This window comes from Microtus ochrogaster, chromosome 4, assembly GCF_000317375.1.
Source record: "Microtus ochrogaster isolate Prairie Vole_2 chromosome 4, MicOch1.0, whole genome shotgun sequence".
In the NCBI taxonomy this organism is placed as follows: domain Eukaryota; kingdom Metazoa; phylum Chordata; class Mammalia; order Rodentia; family Cricetidae; genus Microtus; species Microtus ochrogaster.
This window is the reverse complement of record NC_022011.1, coordinates 71,864,373-71,884,824: the sequence shown is the minus strand read 5'-3', so window position 1 is coordinate 71,884,824 and position 20,452 is coordinate 71,864,373. Positions and strand designations below refer to the sequence as shown.

Sequence of the window (20,452 nt, the reverse complement as noted above, 5' to 3'; positions counted from 1 at the left end):
TGGTTGGTTGGGTTGGTTGGTTGGTTGGGTTTTTTGGTTGGTTGGGTTGGTTGGTTGGTTGTTGGTTGGTTGGTTGGTTGGTTGGTTGGTTGGTTGGTTGGTTATTGGTTTGTTTGTGGGTATTTTTCTTCTAGTAGTCAAACCCAGGGCCTGTGTACTCCACCACTGAGCTAAATTCCCAACACTATCAACCAAGTTTAAATTGTAAGAAACCTAATGGCTTCATAGGGCACTTCCATAAGCGAATATGTATCAACCATCAAATTATTCACCTTTAGCATTTACAAAATAACCTTGCAGATGAGAACAAGTGTGAGTCTTAGAGTAATTCCATGAGGGAAGGGTTTGATGGAGGGGATATTGTTATTGTTCTTTGAGAGGGGGTAGGGGATATAGTATCAGAGGGACCAGATAAATTAAAAAAACAACGTACAGCATTAGAAATATGGTATGTAATTAGTATTGTGGCGGCTTCTAGCTCTTTCTCTGCAAAATGCTTTTTTCCCTCTTGAATATGCTTCTTAACATCCCATAGAACTGCTAATCCCTACAGGAGCCACTGGTTGACCCCTTGGTTCCAGACAGAACCTACATCCTGGGCATCTTGGGATACAGAGCCCTCTAGGCCACCTCAGACTTCGTGAGACTGGTGTCAAAGAAGCTTCCCCATTGGCTGGATTGTTTGCAGCTATGGGGGCACCTTCCACCTTCCACTGTCCTATGTTCTGTTGTGCTTTGATACTTTAATCCCTTGGGAGGATATGCTTATATATTCTGTCCACACATCAGGTCATAAGTGATTTCCCTTCAACATAATCAACTATAACAATGTGCTTTCTGGCTAAATAAGGGTCTACACTTGAAATTCCTGGTAGAATTCTGTGCATCTTTCAAATTATTGATCTTCAACATCTAAGTACAGAAGTTGTATAATGTATGCTTTATTTTTGCCCACGCTACCGAGGGAATTCGGCTGTGTCAAATGTGTGTTGTTTAAAAATTACACGATCGAGAAAATGAGTGGAGAGAAAATAAATATCAATTTGTCTTCCATGAGCCAGTAGAGCAGGAACAACCGAGAACGCTGAAATCAGTGGGGAAATAGATGAAACACTCCCAGTGTAGGGAGAGCGAGGCTGGTTTCTAGCCTGTGCTATGGAGACGCCTGACCTTCGAGAGGTCGCCCTCACTTTCTTAGGAGTTTGGCATCATCAGTGCCCCCCCCCACAGGCACCAGCAACCTCAGATGCTCTGGCTTGCACTTGACTTTGGTCCCTGTCTTTCATGTGTGAGAAGCGACCCTGCAGAAGGATTGCGCTTCTCTGTGCTGAGCAGGGGAAAGTATCTGTCACAACTTCTGAGTCTCTTAAATCTTTAATTCTTCAAAATTATTCTCAGAAAATTATCTTAGTGAGATGGTTCATCATACAATTAGGCTTTATTGCTTGATTTATTGAGGGCTCTGCAATTTGACATATTTGTTCTCTGCCTGATAGAAGGGACGATGGTTCTCTGGGAAGCTTCTTGCCAAGTCTAAACCAGTGGTGACTGCCCAAGTTAATCTACCATGGCCCAGGATGATTTGCCACAGAGTTCTTTATGTTGGAGACTGGGAAAAGAAAGAATACGAACCTTCTGTGTAGCTTTTATTACATGGGGATGACAGGGATCAAGTTGCAGAAAATACTCAAACAGTTGATAGAAGAGCCACACATCGAACCATAGTAAAATAGCACAGAAAGCAGAACGAAGTAGTAAATAGTACAGCAGTTAAAGTCATCCAGAGAGACTGTGCTCTGGGATTTCCTAGCAGATTGTTTTCGTGTGCTCATGACCTGATTGGAAGACATTTCCATTCTTGTAAGAGGCTCATGTTCTCAGTATAGATCTATTCTTCTCCCTGTCTTAGTTAGGGTTTCTATTACAATGAAGGCACACCATGATCACCATAACTCTTATAAAGTAAATCAGTTAATAGGGCTGGCTTACAGTTCAGAGCTTTTTAGTCCATTATCATTAGTGACATGCAGGCGGATATGGTCCTAGAGAATTAGCTGAGAATTCTACATCTGCATTGGCAGGCAGCAGGAAGAGAGTGAGACACTGGGCCTGGCTTTAGCTTCTGAAGCCTCCAAGTCCACCCCTAGTGACATAGTTCCTCCATCAAGGCCACACCTACTCCAAGGCCATACCTCCTAACAGCGACACTCCCTATGGGCCTTTGGGGTCCATTTTCATTCAAACCATCTCGCTCCTCATTGTGCATGAGCCTGGAGCAAGCCACACAGGAGTGCGTGAGTCTAGATGTCTCCCCTCATTTTATAGCACAGGTTTTTACATATAAAACAATGTTTGACCCATTTATGCCAACCTGCCCAATCCTGCCACTTAGCATCAGCTCTTTCCTGTTCACGTGAGTGTTTTTTCATATCTTAGAACCTTTCATCTATGTCAGGAATGAAATTGGAAAGACAGCACTCTTATTTCTTCTCTTTTTAGGACAGAAGAAAGGCAGTTCTGGATTGGATTCAATAAAAGGAATCCCCTGAATGCAGGTTCTTGGGAGTGGTCTGACAGGACGCCTGTAAGTCTTTTCAAACTGCACACAGGACATGAAGTCAAGCCAGGTGGTCCTGGACCCACTTGGTAAAACAACCAAGAGAGCCTGGAAGTGGCTGTAGCACCCTGGCAAACTACATTAGGTCTTTGCCGTGACAGTGATTGTATCACGGTCCTAGGAAACCCAGGGTGACCGTACTGTTCTAAGACCTGAGAAGAAATCCAAATCTCCAAAAATGCTCCCCTAAACTGCCTCCCATTCAGAAAAATAGCTGCTTTTATAAAGGAAAACATTTAATTGGGGTTGGCGTATAGTTCAGAGGGTTAGTCCATCATCATCATGGCAGAAAGCATGGTAGCATGCAGGGAGACATGGTGCTAAAGAAGGAGCTGAGAGTTCTGTATCTGGATTGGCAAGCAGCAGGAAGAGAAAGAGACACTGGGCCTGGCTTGGATTTCTGAAACCTCAAAACCCACCCCCACTGACACACTTCCTTCAACAAAGCCACACCTACTCCAACAAGGCCACACCTCCTAATAGTGCCCCTCTATGAGCCTATGGGGCCTATTTTCATTGAACCACCACACATCGCAAGTTCAGAATGAAGCAAGCATCTGATTTCTTCTGGAGAAAACAATAGAAAAATGTGTGCACGCGTGTGCATGTTTGCGCATGTGTGGAAGCCAGTGGCCAATATTGGCGTCTTCCTCAATCACTCTCAATATTTTTTGAGACAGGACCTCCAAGTAAACCTGGTACTTGCCGATTGGGCTACACTGGCTGGCCAGACGGTCCACGGTTCTTATCTTCACTTCCACAGTGCTGGGATAGCAGGCACATGCTGCAATGTTGAATTTTTTTTAAAAAATTAATATGGGAACTGCATTCTGAGCTTGGGTCTTTATGCTTGTGCAGTAAGCACCTTACCAGCTGCCTCATATCCCCAGCCCTCATGCTTCTTTGTAAAACAAAAAAAGAGAGAAAAGGAAAGGAAGGAGAGAGAGAGAGAGAGAGAGAGAGAGAGAGAGAGAGAGAGAAAGAGAGAGAGAGAGAGAAGAAAGAAAAAATGCTAAGTACCCATTGACTTAGTCGTCACAAATGTGGACGGTCTAACCCTGGAATGACATGCAGACGTTTCTGAAGATCCCTCTGAAGTCCCTAGAGCAGTGGTTCTCCACCTTCCTAACACTCGAACCCTTGAACAGAGTTCCTCATGTTGTGGTGACTCCCAACCATAACATTATTTTGCTGACACTTCATAACTGTAATTTCGCTACTGCTATGAGTCACAATGTGAATATCTGTGTTTTCCAATGGCCTTGAGTGAAAGGGTCATTGGACCCTGCAAAGGGTTCACGACCCACAGGTTGAGAACCACTGCCCTAGCACTTGCGTTCACAGATGCTTTTGCTGATCTTCTGATCTCCTTTGGGGGACCATCAGTATGGAATAACAAGCTTCATCCGTTGCAGGTTGTGTCTTCATTTCTAGACAGTACTTACTCTGAAGATGCTGCAAGAAACTGTGCTGTGTATAAGGCAAACAAAACATTGCTGCCCACAGACTGTGCTTCCAAACACGAGTGGATATGCAAAATCCCAAGAGGTATTAAGATCTTTACTGTATATTTGAGTTTTAACAATGTGTAGCGGTTTCTCAGATGATAGTCACAGAGATGCGACATCTCAGCACTGGGACGTGAGCCACACGGCCGACAGCCCACCTGATGGATCCAGCTACTCCAGTGTAGTAAGCAGGGATAACAGGCAAAGGAGAGAAGACAGCTCAGTACCCTGTGCCGAGCTGTTCATTAGGAATGAAGGTCACCAGCTGACATGGTGGCATAAGCACAGGTGACAGAGATACCACCCTGACGTTACAAGCACACAGCATCACCTATACGGTCAATGTATGGAAGCACCTTGCACAGTGAGTGACCAGCAAGTGTCCATGTCCTTTCTTTAGACCCTCTGGAGAGTCCCCTTCATGGTGGAAGTCCTCACAGAGTCTACACAGTATAGTGTCTGTCCTTAAAGTTACGTTTTAAGGTGGCATCGCAGCAGTGTGGTTAGAGGGAGGTCATTCAGACACTGCGCCTATGCAGAAGGCTCGGTGGCAATGCTTTGCTTTCCCTCTGCAGGTGTGATACCCACTTTTCCAGACTGGTACGAATACGGTAAGAGCCCACCTGGCAATTCTCAAGCTTCTAAATACACAGCACAGAGGGGGGAGCAATACCGCATTGTCCTATCCTTCCCATATGGTTTGTTTTCTTATATATCAACCTGGTCTGATTTGTTCAAATTTAACAGATCAAGAAGGCATAACCCATGTGATAAGTACGCTCATTAAGCAGGGTTGAAATTAACATCATAACTCCATTTTCATGGCATATTATTTTAAGATATGTATCTATCCCTGACCTTTGAAAACTAGCAGAGGGGTCTCAAGTGAGGTAGACTAAGGAAGTAAGCAGATTTTATGTGTGTGTGCACATGTGTGCATGTGTCCATCAGTATTTACACCCTTCTTTAAAATGCCAAGTGACCAAATTACAATTTACTGTGGGTGTCAATCACAGCCCATGCCCCTTCGTGTCTGCCTTCTATCTCTCACTAGTCTTGACACAGGTCCACATCTGGTTCCCTTGCAGATGCGCCCTGGTTCTTCTACCAGAATGCCGAGTACCTCTTCCACACCCACCCTGCCCAGTGGGACGACTTTGAGTTTCTCTGCGGCTGGCTCCGGGGTGATATCCTCTCAATTTATTCTGCTCAGGAGCAAGAGTTCATCCTCAGCAAAATCAGAGTGGTACCCGAACACAAATCACTACATGAAATTCATAGTTTACACCTATTCCTGTCCTTGGGGAAGGAGATATTTTTAAAATTTGGCTCCACACATTCATTTAAGTTTTCGTAAAAGTCATGTTTGTGTTTTTGTTTTCCTTCCCACTCTACAGATTAGTAGAAAACAATGGAGACACAGGTTTATTATGTTGCTATGGCCCTTGGCCTCACTTTGTTCTGGAATAGTAACGGTTTTAAGTCAGTCAAGTTCTGTGTAGTGAGATTTGCTCATCACTGTCTGTGCTCCAGAGGGCTCCACGCTCCTGATCTAATCACTTACCAGAGGCTCCTACTTCCTAATCTGTCATCTTGTGAGTTAGGAGTTTAACATATACTAGGGAGGGTGGAGACGTATACAGATCTAGTCTGGCGGGACCTAGCTGTAGATTTCCAGGCCATGTTATTTCTGCCCACGAGTGGTACTTTTGTCACCAGTAGTGTGGTGGTGTTCATGGCAAGCATTAACATCTCACCGTTAAGAAGCCTTGTGCCCAAGACTCCTTGCAGAGTGGGTCGATGCAAAACTTACTGATTCCAGGATGAGGGGTCAAACTTCTAGAGGTCATGTCACATGATCTTGAGGCACGCCCACACTATAAATGTCCAAAAGTTTTCATATCACTCTCCTATGATGAATAGTCACTTGGACTGTGAAAGACAAAGATAATACTTACTTGGAATATAGAAGAACTTAATATGAGAAAGAAGGCTAGGTAAGGTTTTTCAAGTCTGAAAAAAGTGATTTTTCTTTTGAAGAATGCTTATGTTTCCTCGCCCTCTTTGATAACAGACCATGGCGTGTTATCAGGGCGAGCTTTGAATGTTTCTCTTCAGCCCAGCTTCTCTTTCTGATCAATGATGAAAGCATTAAAAGCCATAAGCACTTAAGGGTCACTGGGCATGGATGTCTCGCCAACCAGACACCTGGCTCCTCCTTTTTACTGTGGTCTACAGTATCTGCTTTTTAAAATGACAACTCACTATTACTTTTAAGTTGTGCTTATCAACACTTCTGAAACTATGCATCAAATCCGTTACTTCTCAAAATTTGACATTTTAAGCCCTTGCAATAAATCGAAGCCCTCGATCACTTTGGTAAAAAACATGGACGATGACAGATTGCCTTTGCTTTAGAAAGCTCAGTGGATGAGCTGTTGGCTTGTGTTTCTACCTCGTTGGAAAGTGGCCTTCCATGTAATGTTAAGATCTTTCCACACCAGGCTGTTTTGCCTGAACATCTTTCAGCTTGTTCTATGATGTTCTCTACCACATACATCACAACTGTGGGGTGCTCTATAGATTACCATACCTTAACTTAGGTGGGAATAAATGTGCTAGTTAAGATGTAAATGTCATGATTTCTCTTTAAAGGTCCTAAATTGGAACAGTGAGCAATCAGTCCATTATTTTGACTGCTGTTGCCCATGAGCCTTCTCTATCTATCTATCTGCCTATCTATCTGTCTGTCTGTCTGTCTGTCTGTCTATCTATCTATCATCTAATCTATCTACCTACCTATCTATCTATCTATCTATCTATCTATCTATCTATCTATCTATCTATCTATCTAATCTATCTACCTATCTGTCTACCTATCTACCTACATACCTATCTGTCTGTCTGCCCGTCTATCATTATCTATCTATCTATCTATCTATCTATCTATCTATCTATCTATCTATCTCCTCAGTTTTTCAAGACAGGCTTTCTCTCTGAAACAGTCCTAGAACTGGTTTTGTAGACTAGTCTGGCCTCAAACTCAGATTCTGAGTGCTGGGTTTAAATGTGTACTCCACCACCACCTGGCAACTCACAAGCCATCTCTAGATGGGATGAAGTTGTGGTCTTCCCACCGTACCCTCAGTCAACCTCAACAGAGCCATTCTGAAGTCTAAAAATGAAAATCTGAATTTAGCGTGTGGTACATGAATTTAGTTGTTGTCCATGAAACAACTCCTCAGGGATCTCAAATTATAGTAGTTCCCCCTTGCGATATTCCCAAATTGCTGATCTGGCAGACAGCCATGCTGTTTAAGGAGTAAACGCACACTTATCTCAAAATTAGAATGTTAGCAAGCTATCACGTTCTGTTGTACGATGACCTGAAATTCATATGGAAATAAATAACATATCTTAAAATGTATCCCCAAGCCTTCTCAAAATGAAACAAGAGTACAAATTTAAATACATAGTGCCTTAAAATGAGCAGGTTTTTGGCATACAAACATGAATTTGAATTTCAATGCACACACAGAGGGAGAAAATACACCATAAAGCACAGCACGTGAGAGGGCTCGGTGAAATCCGTTCTGTCCCTTCCTCTTTAACGGCTAAGGAGGGAGCTTCAATTTCCTAGGCCATAAGTCCAGCATACATCTGTTGTGCACTGTGTACATGTGTGTGCATTTGCCACTTCACTGTGCTTAGGCTGAGTGATTGATATTGGCTTTAGATTAATAAAATGGATAAAGGGTAATTTTCTAGCTGCCAGACATTGGGATTCTGCCATATTATTTTGTCCTATGTCATGTCTCTCTCTTTGGATGCTGACACTGTTCAAAGCTTACCAGACTAATACATACACTCGGAATCTTTATTCTGCTAATGTCTTTGTACTTTGTTTGTCAAATACATGTGACATCTGCAGTGAGCTTCCATAAATCACAGAGAGAAGATGCCACTAATTTATAGTCAGAAAAAGAGTCCATCTTCTCTTTTATGTTTTATGACTTCTTACAAAGTTAGAAATTTGGCTTTTCAAGCTGAATGAAACAGAAAATACTTTCGGTGGTTCATTTCTACTCTGTTTCATGGTGGACCAAGAGTGTTTTAGAATGCTGCAATGGCAAGCTTGCTCTAGATACTAGCCCTTCATTGCTCCTCCTTATGTAGCCAGGTAAAATCGTAGTAAACAAAGAGCTAATAGCATCTTCATTGATCTTAATAGTGAAAATGTAAGCGAGAATAACAAATGCTGACTTCTTTTTCTTCCCTTTAATAGCTATCAAAGCACGGTGTAAATTGGTGGATTGGAATTGAAGAAGGAGGAGCCAGTGATCCAACTCAGTATGAACCAAGATTAATCTGTATTTAACACTAGTTGACAAGTTGTATGTGCATAGTGTTTGCACTGGATTTTGGTGACCGCTTTGCTGAATAGCCTTTAACTTACAAGTTTTCATTCCTCTAACCAAAGGCGCAGGCCTGTTTTAGCCATCACCGGTCTACACCACAAGCGTGCCCATCACTTATGAAAGCATCTGCCTCCCTTATTTTGTGTGTGTATGTGATAAAAAATGCAGCATATACTTTACTTTGGTGCACACAATGCAGATTAGCTGTAGGAACAATGCTTCGTGTGCTTAATTAAATTGAGTAAATTATTATACTTTCAGTCCGTATCCCAGTACTACAAGGATGGACTCACATACTGAACATGCCCAATGAGACCTTAATATTTTGTTTTAATTTTTCTGGGGCTGGAGAGATGGCTCAGTGGTAAAGAGCACTCACTTCTGTTCCCGAATTTGGTTTCCAGCATCCGCTGGACAGCTCACATACCCCTCTAGCTCAAGGGAGCTTGACACCCCCTTCTGGTCTCCACAGGATCTGCATGCATGTGGCATAAGTATATAAAGACACAGTGATAGGACATGACATACGCATGAAAAAATAAATCTTTTTAATTTTTAAAAATTTTCCCGCAGTTGGCATAATGGGTCACCTGTGATATTCCAGGACTGGGACGGAGGAAGAGAGAAGAGAGCGGATAACCAGAGCCAGCGGTGTGCCTTCATTTCTTCCGTAACAGGTTACTTCACTTATTCTTGTCTGGGGTTGCGCTGCAGACACCTCTAGAGGCCGCCAGGCTCCTCCGAATGCTTACTTTTGTTTTCCGTTGATGGCATGCAATCTCCTCAGTTGTCAGGGTTCTGGATGAACACCCATCCTGCGAAATTCATGTGGTCACATTCCTGTCCATAACTTGCAAATGGCTAAGTCCTCGCACGCCAGCAGAACCTGAAGTGAGCCTGCTGGGACTTACAGACATGAGCTCCTGTCTAGAGAAATGGCTCGGGGGCTAAGAACACGGGCTACTCTTCCAGAAGACCTGGTTTCTCTTCCCAGCACCCACGTGGTGGCCCCCAGCCATCTGTAACTCCAGTTATTTCAGGGGATCAAATGTCCTCTTCTGACCACCTCTGGAACCAGACGCACATCTGGTAAACATGCATGCATTCAATCAAAATGCTCAGACACGTGCAATAATGACATTAAGAAATCTTTTTTAAAGACAAACATGCACCTCATTTTCAAATATAACAAAATAGATGTTTCTTGTCCCTACCCAAAACAATGAAGAATTGTTCATTAATTTTACAAGGAAATATGCTAAAGCTTGAGAATGAAGTGGGAGTAGAATTTAAACTATACAGGAAGCAGCTGCATCAAAGAAGGTGTGAGAGGGAAAGTAAAATCTACTAAATGTAGAAAGTGCAGAGAAATTACCATAACTGTAAAGGTGAAATTATTAAAATGACTCAATATAGTGAAAAAATGTTCTGTAAATGCTGTTCTCTGTGAGACCTCAGTGTACAGGCTATTTTTCATCCATCTCTACTTTCCTGTTTGTAAATGCTCACTCTGTGCAGTCTATGAATGTTTTCCCGCGTATAATTAAAACCTGTGTTCAGGGCTGGAAAGATGGACCCAAGTAAGAGCAGTGGCTGCTCTTCCAGAGAACCCGGGTTCAATTCCCAGCACTGCATGACAGCTCACAGCTGTCTGTATCTCCAGTTCCAGAGATCTGATACCCTCACAGACATACACGTAGATAAGACACCAATCACTTAAAAATAAATAAGTCATTTTTTTAAAAAAAATATTTACATACAGTTCACTGTTTTATTATTATTTTTATTGTTCATTACAATTTTATTATTTCTGGCACTAATGACTGCTCATCTGAGATGAGCATCTGTTTGCAAGTTAGATCCGATGGCACCCCGAAACTAAAGACTGGCTTCTCTGTGTTCTGAGAATAGTACTGCTTAGTTGAGCATCTACTGACACGAGCCATTCTTTTTTTTTTTAAAAAAAAAAAAGCCATGTTCATAACTAATATGGTCAGGAGAGAAATAGAGAGAGAGGAGAAGCGCTCCCCTGTGGGCGGCCCTCTGCAGAGTTAGGGGAAAACTGTAGCTAATCCGCCTGTTTTGCCAGCAGGTGTCACAACAGCCTACGGAAAGGACTGTTTTGCCAGAACAGCTGAGGATCCGCACTGACAGCCACAGCCCAGCCCCACCTTTGAAACTCACGGTTTTCATGCCTGTTTTAACACACAAAGCTAGACCCGGCTTGTGCTGTGCACACAGCTTCTTTGTCTGGCATTTTTTACTCAATACGAACAGGCATCCGTCACTTTCCTCTGGAACTGCAGCCCTTCTAAACTAAAAGATGGTTTGCAAGAGGCTGGGAGGTTGGAGATCTGTCTTAGAAAAGACATGTTCATTTAAGAGTCTCCCTCATATAAGAGTCAAGACCGAGCAATCCTCCTTTTTGAGAAGTTCCTAATTTAATCATTCTACAGTATTATGTAGGCTGAGCGTCTTTTATCCAACAAGAGTAAGATAGGAAGTGTTTTGATGTTTGCAAGTTGGGGATGTTTACAGGGGCTTTACAAGCGAGCTGTTTCCTGGCTAAACATCTGAAACTAGAAATGCCTTCCCAGACACCATGTCAGCACTCAAACATTTTAGGATTTAGATATCTACATTAGGTATATTTATCCTGCATCTTTGGAAGAAGTATTATAAAGTTTAAAAATGATGATCTATTGTCTTAGAAATATTTTCCCTGTACTGAAGCTGAATACTTAAAAACCTAAAGGCTTATTTTGCTTCCCAAGCCAAATATATATATGACTTTAAATTAATCTTATTTCAATTATAGCATTTGTTTACTTTTGTGAACTTTTTTTACATTTTTTTTTATATTTTTACATTCTAATTACTCAGATGGCACCTTGCCCAGGGCGGTGTCACTAGAGATCTTTGTACTTAGTAGTTTAGTTCAGTTTCCAGAGTTCAAAAAATGAAATTATGAAAAACCATAGCAGCCATGAAAATTGATCCATAAAGATTGTGGAGGGGCTGTCCTGGCTCCGACAGCTTTTCTGACCTGTCTCCTCCCACAGGGCTCTGGGGCACTGAGGACTGTTCTGTTTCTATGCCCAGCATTTGCAAGAGAGAGGAAATGTGGGTCATCGAGAAGAAGAAGCCACCCTTGCCACATGGGACATGCCCCAAAGGCTGGCTTTATTTTAACCACAAGGTAAATTCCTTCTTGTAACGTCGTCTTTGTTTTTCTTTTGTGGAATGCCAGTTGAAAAGTAATTCAAAGTGAGAGTGGGGTTGGGGAGGGGGGGGGCATGTTTGTTTTCTTGCTTGCTTGCTTGCTTGCTTGCTTGCTTGCTTGCTTGCTTGCTTGTTTGAAGCACCAGTTAGCCACAGGACCTGAGCTGCCACTGTCACGCCTTTCGAATGACTTCGGAAGCTTTCCCTTTGGGAACAGAAAGGGTTTGTGCAAGGCAGCTGTGCCCCCACACCCCGATTGTGGAGGCGTTTTTTTTCTAGTGATGTCCCTTGTGCTGTATGAGTCACTAGATAGGATGTGTGTGCATGTCTGCAGTGTGTGTGTGTGTATACACCTGCGTGCTAATTCATCCACCCTGCAAGTAAACTTTAGAGAGCCCATATCCTGTTCCTCCTCCTCTTCCCTGCCCAGAAGCCGCAGGACTCTACCCACCTGTAAACTGATGAACTAATAATGCAATTTGGTCAATGTCATCTTGAGCTTCATAGAGCTGATGCTTCGGTGCCGAATTCAATTTCAGAGTGAAAGCTTGCCAGCAGGGACGCCGTCAACCAGGTTTATGATCTCTGATGCGCCCGTCCGGGGAGGCTGAGACTTTGCCTCCACTCCTTAGGTTTTGTAATAACTTTAGAGGCTTTGGGTGAAAGTGACTAAATGAATCCCAAACTGTAATTGCTTAACTCTTAGAGAATTAAGAACTGAAATGGTGTCATAATTCCATACACTAACTTGAAATTGCTCTTTAATTGTGGACAGCCAGGTTTAAATCTAAGTGTTCGGTCACACCGCAGGCATATTCTTCTTCACTATCTTGCTGCCACTGTTAACTCAGGCAGTGAGTTACCTGAATTCTGTACACACACACACACACACACACACACACACACACACACACGTATGATTAGTTATATATGGCTAGTTTAAATATGGTGAAATACAATTACCATATAATTTTCTACCTTAGTCATTTTCAGTGTGTGGTTTGCCAGTGTTCAGCATCAGTATGTTGTACAACGCATCTCCAGGTCCTTTCTCTTCTTACAGAACCAAACTCTATATTCATTGAGTAACAACTCCCTATTCTTCTTCCCCATCACATCCTGCATCCTAAATAAATGGCTCCCCCATTATATCTCATGTCTCTCCGAGCTAGAATCCTGAACATGGAGACATGCAGTGCCCATACTTTTATAACTGGCTCACTTAGTAGGATGTCTTTAAGTCTCAGCCATGTTATGACATGTGAAAGGATTTTTTTTTCTTTTAAAGGCTGAGTATATTCTGTGGCATATGTATTGCCAAAACCCCTTCCTAGTGGGAGATATAAACACTGTTTACCCCTATACCTGAGGCCCCAAAGACAAACCAAGGTATGAATCTACCAAAAGTGACTCTGGAGAACCATTCAGTTTATTGGGCTTCCTTCCAGAGTGTAGGCAAAAGGTTGCTTATGTCTTTACCTATCAGGGATGACGACCTGGCCACATGGTCAGGCTTCCTCCCCTAGCCTTCCCCTGCCTGTATACCCTAGCCCCTCCCCGGCCATATGTAGTTAGATCAGTGTCACATAGACCAGGTGGTATGAAGCAGCTAGATGAACTCATCCTCAGGTGAGGGTCTCACGAGCCTCTTCCTCCCAGTGAGAGGAAACGGTCAGCAAAGCTTGCTGGGATAATCTTCTGTAAGGGGCCCAGCTGAACTGTTGATGGTAGATATCTGGCTCAGAACTATTCCTGTACAGCATGTGGCCACCTTCTGCTCAGCCTTCCAGCCACCCATCATGAATACTTAGAGTACCCTCACCTCTTGGCTGATTTGGCTGGGCGGCTTCATAAATATTTCTTATTTGATCTGATTTTTAAGATAGACAGTTATTGTTCCGATTTTGCATCTGAGAAATCTGAGGCTCGCACAATTGTGTGACTTTTATGAAAATATGGGTCAGGTCAAAATTCAGCCTCTGTCGTCGTGTATAAAGAACATGTCTTGTTAAACAAACTTACCCCCGAGTTCAGGTCTCTAGAAACCACATGGACCATCAGGTACAGTAGTACACATGCTTCTAATCCCAGCACATGTGCTTCTACCTAGGAGGTGTAGGCGGGAAAACCACCGGAAGCTCATGGGCCAGTTAATTTGCATACACAGCAGTGAGCAAGAGAGATCCTGTCTCAAGCAGGGTGGAAGGCAAGGAGTGAAACCCAAGCTGTCCTCTGAAAAGACAGGTGCCTGGCTCTCCAACTAGAACACATGCATCCACCCGTGCACACACACACACATGCACACACATGCACATGTACACATGCACATGCACACATGCACGCACACACGCCAGTCTCATATTCTTTTTTAAAAAGTTGTATTAGATTTATTTTTTAAAGAATTGCTATTATTAAAATATCAACACGACCCGCAGCAATCTGCCGAGTCGATGCAATCTCCATCGATATCCCACTGGCATTTTTTCACAGAAATGGAAAAAGAATAGTGCTACAATGTACATCAGTGTATACTTTTCCAAGTCCCAGTGTTCATTCCTCTTGGAGAAAAACCTAGAGGCACAATTGCTAAGTCAGGAAGCTCCTGTTTGGTTATTTAACTGACAAATGTGTTTTCCCAGAAAACAATTTACAATTGCATATGTAATGGGAGGTTTCATTCATGGACTTTTGGGGGGGGGATTTAATTAAATCCTTTGTCTGCGTTTTAATTAAGTCAATGGGTTTTTTTTTTCTTGATGAATTATAGAGATTCTTTCTAGTATTATGTGTAATGAATTCCTATCAGATTTTACCCCTAACAATTATGATGGTTTCTCCCTTATAATTAGAATGGCCTTTGATGCACATAAGTCTATAATTTTGATGAAGTCCAGTGTATTTACTTTTTCTTCTGGGTCTTATGCTTTTGGTATCACACCTAAGAACACAGCCTCAAACCACATGTCAGGAATACTTTCCCTACATCTTTCTTCTCTGTGATTTTGGCTCAGATTTAGATTCTGATTGACTTTTACTTCAACCATTTGACGGTTTGTTTCTTAAGGCTGTTAGGACAAGTGCATCCCAGAGCTAGTTGCTACAGACAGATACCAACAAATGCCTATCCTTGTTGTAAGAGCTGTAGGCCTCTTCCCACAGCCCAGCTCCTGGCCACCTGGCTAGCTTATACCCTGAAATAACAACACACAAACTGTATTCATTTAAACACTGCCTGGCCCATTTCTATTAATGTGTGTAGCAACTTACCGGGAAGATTCTAGCCTACGTCCATCCTGGGTCAGAGCTTCATCGCGTCTGCCCGGGAGAGGGGAGCATGGCATCTGAGCTCACTTCCTCTTCCTCCCAGCATTCTGTTCTGTTTACTCCACCCACCTATGTTCTAACTTATCAGGGCCAAGCAGTTTCTTTATTAGCCAATGACCTTCCTCCATCATATCCTGTCCCAAAATTTTATTTAAAACAGAATCCAAAGGCAAGTGTTTGCATCTTGAGCATATGTGGGGGTGGGAGTAGGCAGACAGAGAAACAGAGACTAGGGTCCCATGGTCCTTTGTGAGGGATGCCTGGAGTTCATAAATACTTCTTCAGCTTCACTTCTTGAATGCCCACAGCACCTCTCAATGCAGCCACCTGTAGAGAAAGACTTTCTGAGGGTCCTTCTGAGAGCTATCTTCCATTTATAAATGAGGTGGATGAAGAAACCATAAGGGGGGCTAGAGAGATGGCTCAGTGGTTAAGAGCACTGGCAGCTCTTCCAGAGGTCCTGAGTTCAATTCCCAGCAACCACATGGTGGCTCACAACCATCTATAATGAGATCTGGTGCCCTCTTCTGGCGTGCGGGCATACATGGAAGCAGAATGTTGTGTACATAATAAATACATAAATCTAAAAAAAGAAGAAACCATAAGGATTACAGAGCTCCCTCAGCAGTTAAGGGCCTGTACTGCTCCTGCAAGTAGACCCTAGTTCAGCTCCCGGTGCCTACATGGGGGCAGTTCACAGCTGCATTTGACTCTAACTGGGGGGGAGGGGGCCTCCTCAGACACCTGCCCTAACCTACTCATGTATAAATACATAAATAAATAAATCCTTAAAAGGAGAGAAAGAATCACAATAAGCAATGATAAAATAAAATGATGTCTTATAACAAAATTAAGGGACTGCCTCCCCTCTCGTGCCCACAAGCAGAGCCTACCTCTGTCAATGCCTTCACTCTTCTGACTGAGTGCTTGGAAGGATGAAGTGAAACCATGGATAAGAAGGGACTGCTGTTAATGGGTTACTCAGTCTGGAAGCCAGAGAAGAAAGGATTGAGGCTGAGGGAAGTAGCAAGCGCTGTGGGGCCATTCCCCCCCCACCACCACCACCACATCCCCACACTCCCCTTAACTCTTAAAGCTACAGCAAGAAAAGTGGGGGATAAGTTCAGAACAAATTTCAATACATGATAGGCCATTAAGCTTTCCCCCTTCTTCATCAACTCTTCCAAAGACTAATTTTTATTACTTAAAAAAAACTCAGCTGACAAGTTAATTGCATTTTTAGAGCTTTAAAAACCAAGATACCTGGAAGCTAAGCATCCTTTCTTATGATTCATAAATCATCTTCTCCATGTGTGATAATATAGCTTAATGACATTTGGGGAGGTTGACAAGATGTTACCCTAGGAAGGACAAGTCAGCAGGGCTAAGAGGGAGCTCTTCTTTCTTTTCTCCTTGCCTCCCTCCTTTGTGTGTGCGTGCGCGCGCGCGTGTGTGTGTGTGTGTGTGTGTGTGTGTGTGTGTGTGTTGGTTCCCTGCCAATGGCTCCTTCAGTAGCATCTAAGGCAGAGAAGGGGGAGAGAGTAAGGATATTCACAAAGTTCCAGACGTCAACGTTCGATGACAGGTGGAAAACTGAGAAAAGACCAAATTTGAAGGAAATATTATAGATTTTATTGCCAAATGTTGACTATAAATTATTTTGGAACAAAGAAATTTTATTACTCCAAGCTCGTTTGGAATATTATAGAGCCTCCTTAATTCACAATTATGATCAGAGACGCATATAACTAGAACACAATTTGCAAACTTGTCAGAAGGTAAACAAGTTAAAATCGAGGAGGCCATTTTTCCTTCAGCGTTTCTGCCTTATTGATTAGTGATGTTGTTTCCGAGTTTATTAGTAAACATGGTATATTTCGAAAAGAAGCCTGTGACAATAGGAAGCCATACCTCCACTGTCAAACTGACAAATCTTGGCTGCAGGAAACACAGAAGGTAGTGAAGGGAGAAGCTTTCCTGGAGAGATGGGTGGAGCAGACTGAGCCAGCAAGAGTCACTGGTGTTTATGAATGGTTCATTAGTGACTATCTGAACCCAAGGCGAACTCGCATTAAATGATAAGACTTCTCAATAATTAGTGTGTGCTGCTCATTGGGATTTGTAATTAGAAGAAAGGAGCAGAATAAAAAGGAACAGATAAAAGGGTGGTTGTTAAAAAAATGAAGCTCCTGTAAAGCCAATTCCGTTTCTTTGTGAAGCACACAAGAAAAAGGGACACAGGAGGCTTGGAAACACACTCCTCTCTTGATCGGTAACTCGGGCTACATCACAGTTTCTGGCTTTTAATCCTAAAAGTTGTGTGTGTGTGTGTGTGTGTGTGTGTGTGTGTGTGTGTGTGAGTGTGTGTAAACTGAAGCCCTAAAGAACGACATTATCAGAACTGAGTTTTGGGGAAATTGGCCCTGGCACTACTGACATTTGGGGTCAGATAGTTCTTTGTTGTGGGAAACCATACGGTCACTCACGGCAGTATCTGGCAGTGTCCTAGTCTCTGTCTGTGTACGCCAGTGGCAACTCTTCCCAAACTAAGAATAACTAAGAGTTTCCCCAGACTTTGTCGCAATATCCACGAGAGGGAAAATTGTGCCGTGTAAAGTCTAGAATGTCCGAGAGCGTCATTGTGCGACTGATTGCAAGGAGTTGTGTCTTGGAGAGTGCCAAACCAGAAACACGGCAGGAGATGACAGTGGGAAGACTTGTTGCCTGCAACATTTAAGGAGAGTGCTGGGGTTATCCCCCGAATACTGCTCTCCTCAAGGCATGGAAGGGTGGTGACCTTAGCCGAGAGTCCATCTCGACTCCTCTGGAGAAGCGCCGTGAGATGGACACCCATGAGCTTGCTCAGTTAAGGTTATAGTTTAAGAAGGAAAGATAATAGACCCGTCTCTGGGCACGTTCCGATCAAGGTCATAGAGCACAGGTCTACAAGGTTAAGGTGGAGAATGTGGACACTTCTGGGCATATTCAGTTTAATGTCGCACAGACAGAGGACATGAATACTCTGGTTCAATGTTGTAGTGAGTGAGACAAGTTTACATACCCAGAAAAATGGGGTAGAATACCTCTATGGGGTTAGTAATTTGCACTGATTTTTCTTTATCTTTAAAATGCATGCATCATGAGAGTGTATGAACAAGTGTTTGTATGTGTATAAATACACATGATTACATAGCTGCATGTATGTGTGTCTACGTTTGTGTGGAGGTCCAAGATTAACATTGGTTTTCTTCCTCGGATATCACCCCAAATGCTCTTCACCTTACAGATGGAGGCGGGCTCTCAGTGTTGGCTAGCTTGTTCCAGCCATCCCCGTCTCCACCTCCTGATTGCTGGAATTACAGTGGAAAGCCCCAGTGTCACCTGGCTTTTTTTTACATGAGTTTGGGGTGGGGGATCCAAATCCCAGTCATCACAGTGTGTGACAAGTGCTCTCCCACTGAGCCATCTCAACTGCCTTCTAACTGGATTTCCTTGTCCCTCACCCCCCAAAAAAGTTTACACTGGAGAAAATAAAAATGGAAAGATACATGAATACTATTTTAATGGAATAGTTCCCCTCCAAGGTTCCTGCCTTGCTTGGTGACTTGAAATCGACAGTCATTTCACAGGCCATTCTTCTGTCTCATGGATGGGTTTTTAGGGATTATCCTTGTGTGCCAAAGAAGACTGGCTCCGCTTTTCTGCAATGATGATTGGCTGTTGGGAGGGGGTGACAGCTGACGGAAGGGAAATTAGAGACTGAGGGAGAAGAGCGCCATCCCAGAGTAGGACAGGAAAGGTGGCGCTCTCTTCTGTGAGTTTCTAGGTAAATTGGGGTTAGTTTGAAATTTTCTCTGTGGCTCAATCCTGGGGTCACACCTGCCAGTGACTAGGGCTGCCTCTGTTCATTGAGGAGGCAACTGAGTGGAAAGAGAAACTGCCAGCACTTTCTGCACGGAGTGTCCCTGCACGAAGGCTCTCCTGACTTCCGTGAACCCTGTCCGGAAGTGTTAGTGCTGTGGTCTTCTTTCTACCTCATGGCTTTACTTCAGCTTTTCTTACCGTCTTTACGTTTTATCAGCAAGAAGAGCCTACTAGACTGTAGTTGGTTGCTTTTTACTCTTTGTTCTTTTGGGGGCCCGCCACCCAGCTCCCGGATAAATCACTTGCAGGAACCTTGGAGGGGAACTATTCCGTATGACAAACACATCCCTGCTTCTGCTCTGCCTCACGTGAATGAGACAAATAGCTCTTCACCCCGAAGCAGCTTCGTTAATGCCTGCAGAGCAGGCAGATAGCTGATGAGTTCTCTACCTAAGAAAATTATCATTTCCAAGGCCGACCTTCGGTGCCTTTGGGGACTTGCTTTCGTTCGCATGGAACAGTGCAGGAATGAACGCATTGTGTTGTTGTTGTTGTTCGTAGTGCTTCCAGGTGTGGATTCCCAAAGACCCCCGCGAGCTGAAGACCTGGGCAGGCGCTCAGGACTTCTGCGTCGACAAGGGCGGGACGCTGGTCTCCATCGAAAGTGAACTGGAGCAAGGTAGAGTCCAAGGGTTCCACCAAGCCAAAATGGCCACCATCATTCTAATAGTAATCAAAACGTCACCTCCAAACTTTCGCTTACAAATCAACATTTAAAACAGTATACTGCTAAGTCACAGGAGATTTCAGGTTGAGCGCCAGGGTTTCTACCACGACATTTGTGAGAGTCGGTAGCCTGCCGAGAAACTGCTAACTTTAGAGGCTTTAACTGGAGAGAATGAGGATTTATTTATGTGTGTTCTAGAATGGCTAAAGTAATTTCTCGGGAATATCTACTACAATGGCACGGTAAGGTTTTCAAAGATCATTTTGAGTTCACCTATACATTTTAAGTTGAAACTTAGGCATTTACATACTTCTTTTTAAATATACTCCATTAATCCTTGTTGGTTTAAAGAAAGTAGTAAGTGAACACTGGAAATTGTTTTGCTAATGATCTGATAAAATCTCAAGTTAGTTACCCAGCTAATTTCGTTCAATTTAAACTGAAACCAAAACGAAAGAGGCTGTGCTACCTTAATGAGAGCAAAATAAGGAATTTCTACACTTGATTCAAAATGCTGTCATTTAAATATAATGATGTCTATGAGCAGCATTTGATGACGACCCAATGGTTTATGTGGCATTATTAGATAATGTGTTTCTATTTTCCAGCTTTCATTACTATGAACCTTTTCAGCCAGACCACGAATGTGTGGATAGGGTTAAAAAGTGACAATCACCAGACGTGGGTGAATAGGAAGCCTGTAGTATATTCTAACTGGTCTCCATCTGATGTCATAAATGTAAGTTTTGGTGGTTTTTTTTTTTTTTTTTTT

General features: G+C 43.0%; 1 protein-coding gene across 1 annotated transcript in view; it reads left to right on the top strand.

Annotated features, from left to right (window-relative positions):
• Pla2r1 (phospholipase A2 receptor 1) overlaps window positions 1-20,452 on the top strand; it is a 114,887-nt gene that overhangs the window by 81,288 nt on the left and 13,147 nt on the right. Inside the window, exons 14-22 of the mRNA XM_005346449.3 lie at window positions 2,500-2,584; window positions 4,033-4,165; window positions 4,701-4,736; window positions 5,214-5,371; window positions 8,411-8,475; window positions 9,117-9,220; window positions 11,606-11,742; window positions 19,515-19,632; window positions 20,289-20,419. Of these exons, the coding sequence (XP_005346506.2) occupies window positions 2,500-2,584; window positions 4,033-4,165; window positions 4,701-4,736; window positions 5,214-5,371; window positions 8,411-8,475; window positions 9,117-9,220; window positions 11,606-11,742; window positions 19,515-19,632; window positions 20,289-20,419 (967 nt within the window). The remainder of the gene's footprint in view (window positions 1-2,499; window positions 2,585-4,032; window positions 4,166-4,700; window positions 4,737-5,213; window positions 5,372-8,410; window positions 8,476-9,116; window positions 9,221-11,605; window positions 11,743-19,514; window positions 19,633-20,288; window positions 20,420-20,452) is intronic.